At 36.9% G+C, this 3,001-nt stretch overlaps 1 protein-coding gene across 1 annotated transcript in view; it reads right to left on the bottom strand.

The window, feature by feature from the left end:
• Positions 1-1,744, bottom strand: part of LOC112156606 (tripartite motif-containing protein 35) — a 4,510-nt gene extending 2,766 nt beyond the window's left edge. Inside the window, exons 1-5 of the mRNA XM_024288842.2 lie at positions 1,645-1,744; positions 1,058-1,507; positions 891-986; positions 591-821; positions 489-511 (exon numbers count right to left, since the gene is read on the bottom strand). Coding sequence (XP_024144610.1) covers positions 489-511; positions 591-821; positions 891-986; positions 1,058-1,486 — 779 coding nt within the window. The 5' untranslated portion in view covers positions 1,487-1,507; positions 1,645-1,744. The remainder of the gene's footprint in view (positions 1-488; positions 512-590; positions 822-890; positions 987-1,057; positions 1,508-1,644) is intronic.
• Between the last annotated feature and the right edge of the window lie 1,257 nt (positions 1,745-3,001).

The following is a 3,001-nucleotide window of genomic DNA, read 5'->3' as shown; positions in this document are numbered from 1 at the left end:
ACAGCATGTCTCTTTCCCATCAAAATTATGACTTTTTAATTCATAAATGTATTACATTCTTGTCATCAAATTTAAACTTTTTTCCTATACATATGTATATTTATTTATTTTATTTAGTCGTGCCTGAATATTCCATCATACAAAGGACTTTAAAACTTCATAAGTTTCAGAAAATAGTTTCAATTGAATGCATTTTATTTGTTACAGAACTGTTATAAAACAGTTGTTTTCATGTTTAGTCTTTTCTAATTTAACCATTTTGGACTTCCATAGAATTTGTAGAAAAAAAGTTAAATTAAACTTTTTTTAAAAGTGAATTTTGTTGATTAATAGCAGCCAAAAATAATTAAAAAAAAGCAGAAAAATATAATAAATTTAAGGGGAAAAAAGCAAATAAATTGGATTTTGTGGGTTTTCCAGGGTAAAAAAATAAATAAAAAAGCAAATAAAATATTAGAAATAAATGTTCTTTAAAGTTGTGCTTTTACCTTGCCAGAGTACTCTTGCTTTTCTGCAAAAAAAGCAAAAATAAGCTCAAGTGAGCCGTGAGAACCCTCAGTCCGGTGCATTTCTAGCATCTGCAGACTCACATGGAGCACCGACAGGTCCTCCAGAACCATCTCCTCCTCCAGAACCTTGATGGTCTCGCTCAGCGACGACAGCTCCTCCTCCAACTCCTGGATCTGCTGCCTCACTCCTTCGCTCTTCTGCTCCTCCTCCCTCCTCAGAGCCTCCATCCTGGACTCCTCCTCAGCCTGCAGGAAGTTGTGGAGCTTCTCAAACTCCTCGTGGGTCCTCCTCTCCACAAATCGGGCCTGTTCCTGGAGGAAGAGGGAGAAAGTCGGTTATTGTGAAGCAGCAGGTGTCTCTATAATGACCCGGAGAGTCACCTGGATGTGCACCACCGTGTTCTCGAAGTTCTTCTTCATCTTCTCGAAGGATTCTCGCCTTTCCTTCAAGGAGCTGAGGGCAGATTTCATCTTGTCCTGATGGGGGAATGAAAATAATCCATTTGAAAGGAGTTTGAGATAGTTGTGGTGTTTGGGAGCAGATGTACCTTCACGTCTGCCACCGCCTCGCCGACGGGGCAGCAGTCGTGCTGCTTGTGCTTCCTGGACGTGTGGCAGACCACACAGATGGGCTCCCTGTCCAGCAGACAGAACAGCTTCAGCTTCTCCCCGTGTTGGGGGCACATGACCTCGGGGTCGCAGTACAGCTCCCCCTCGGCGTCCCCGGCGGCCTGACCCCCGTCCTCCGTCACGCAGGCCTCACACAGGTTCCTGAGGGTCAGGCTGGGGACGGGGTCGTCCACGCTGGGGGCTCTGCACAGGGGGCAGTCCCGCCTCCGGCCCTGCCGGGTCCAGTACTGCTGCAGGCACGGCGCGCAGAAGCTGTGGCTGCACTTCAGCACCACCGGCTCCCTGAAGATGTCGCAGCACACGGGGCAGGTGAGGTCCACCTCAGGCAGGGAGAGCCGGCCTGCCATGTCAGCACTGACTGCTGCAGCCTGAAAGTGAAAGCAGAGCTGAGGAGGCTGGAAGCTCTGGACAAACACAGACTTCACTTCTAAACCGGGAAATGCTCTGAAATCATCTGAAACTTGTAAATTCAGGAGTTTGTAGAAGAAAAAGCCTTTAGATTTACCTTTCAGCAGCAGGGTGTTGACAGCTGTAAACACTTCCGGTTTTTGCTGAGTCACTCAGAGGAGGCGGGGCTTATTTTTAACTCTTTCTGTCCTAGACTAAACTGTTGGAAAAACTCATTCTGTGATTTATATAAAGAATAAGTGAAAAAATGTTATGTAATCTCGCTAATATTTAATTTTATTTTCATACAAAACAAATGAATCTAAAGAAAATAATAACCAAAATATAAATAAATGAAAACTAAATTTGGCTTAGTTACATTTTTAAGGAACAAATTAAAAAAATATTTACACCGATTATCATAAACTGTTAATCATTTGGACTCAAACTAAAGAAAATTATTGAAAAAACCTTTTGAAAGGGAGTTTTTTTCAATAGTCGGGTAATGTCGCCATCTAGTGGACAAACATGAACAACAGTTTTTCTCTTTAATCAAGAGCCAAATTCCAATCTACACTTGATCACTTCACTCATTTGAACAGTTTTAAAACAAAATCTGATTGACAGTCATAAAATACAAACTACTTTATTTTTCCATTTGGAATTTCATTTGCTGGTCAGTAAAATCACTGCAGCATCCATACACTCAGTAAAATACAGAAGATATGTAAATACTAAATATATTAATCAGTTTTAATCGCTTTTAGGGTCTATGGCAAATACTCAGTCCTGCTTAAACATTTTAAAAGTACAGTTAAAAAAAAGAAATGTAAACGTTTTTTCTGTTTTTGTTGTATTTTTTACTATTTGAAATTATTTTAATTTTTTTTATGATGTTAGTTTTTTTTTCTCAAACTTTTCTATTTTTTATATTATTTACCTCGTTTTTGGAAGATATTTTTTGACAGCTTTTTAAATATTTTTTAATTATTTTGTGATTTTTGTTTTTTTTTTAAAGATTCTTTCTCAAACTTTTCCACATATTTTTCTGTTTTGTTAGATTTTTTTTATCGTTTTTTTTCACTATTTGACTGGATTTTATACACAGACACACACACACACATATATATTTATATATTAAGACTTTTATTTTGAACTTTTCTATACATTTTAAGTTGTTTTTTAAAGATTTTTTACGGCATTTTCAAATTTATTTTTCTTTTTGTTTTTAAATTATTTTCATGATTTTTTCCTTCAAACTTCTCTCTCTCTTTATATATATATGTGTGTGTGTGTGTGTGAGATATAATTTTGATTTTTAGTTTCAAAATGTTTAAATTTTTTATTCTTATATGCAGAGTTTTTAATACATATTTTTTGTTTTTCAAGATTTCATTTTTTAAAAACTTTTTCTAGATTTTCAGCATTATTTTCTGTTTTTCAGAGTTACAGTAGTATAGTTGATTGTGTTTTTT

Source organism: Oryzias melastigma, linkage group LG23, assembly GCF_002922805.2.
Source record: "Oryzias melastigma strain HK-1 linkage group LG23, ASM292280v2, whole genome shotgun sequence".
In the NCBI taxonomy this organism is placed as follows: Eukaryota; Metazoa; Chordata; class Actinopteri; order Beloniformes; family Adrianichthyidae; genus Oryzias; species Oryzias melastigma.
Note: the sequence above shows the minus strand (reverse complement) of the source record. Positions and strands in the feature narration are given on the sequence as shown.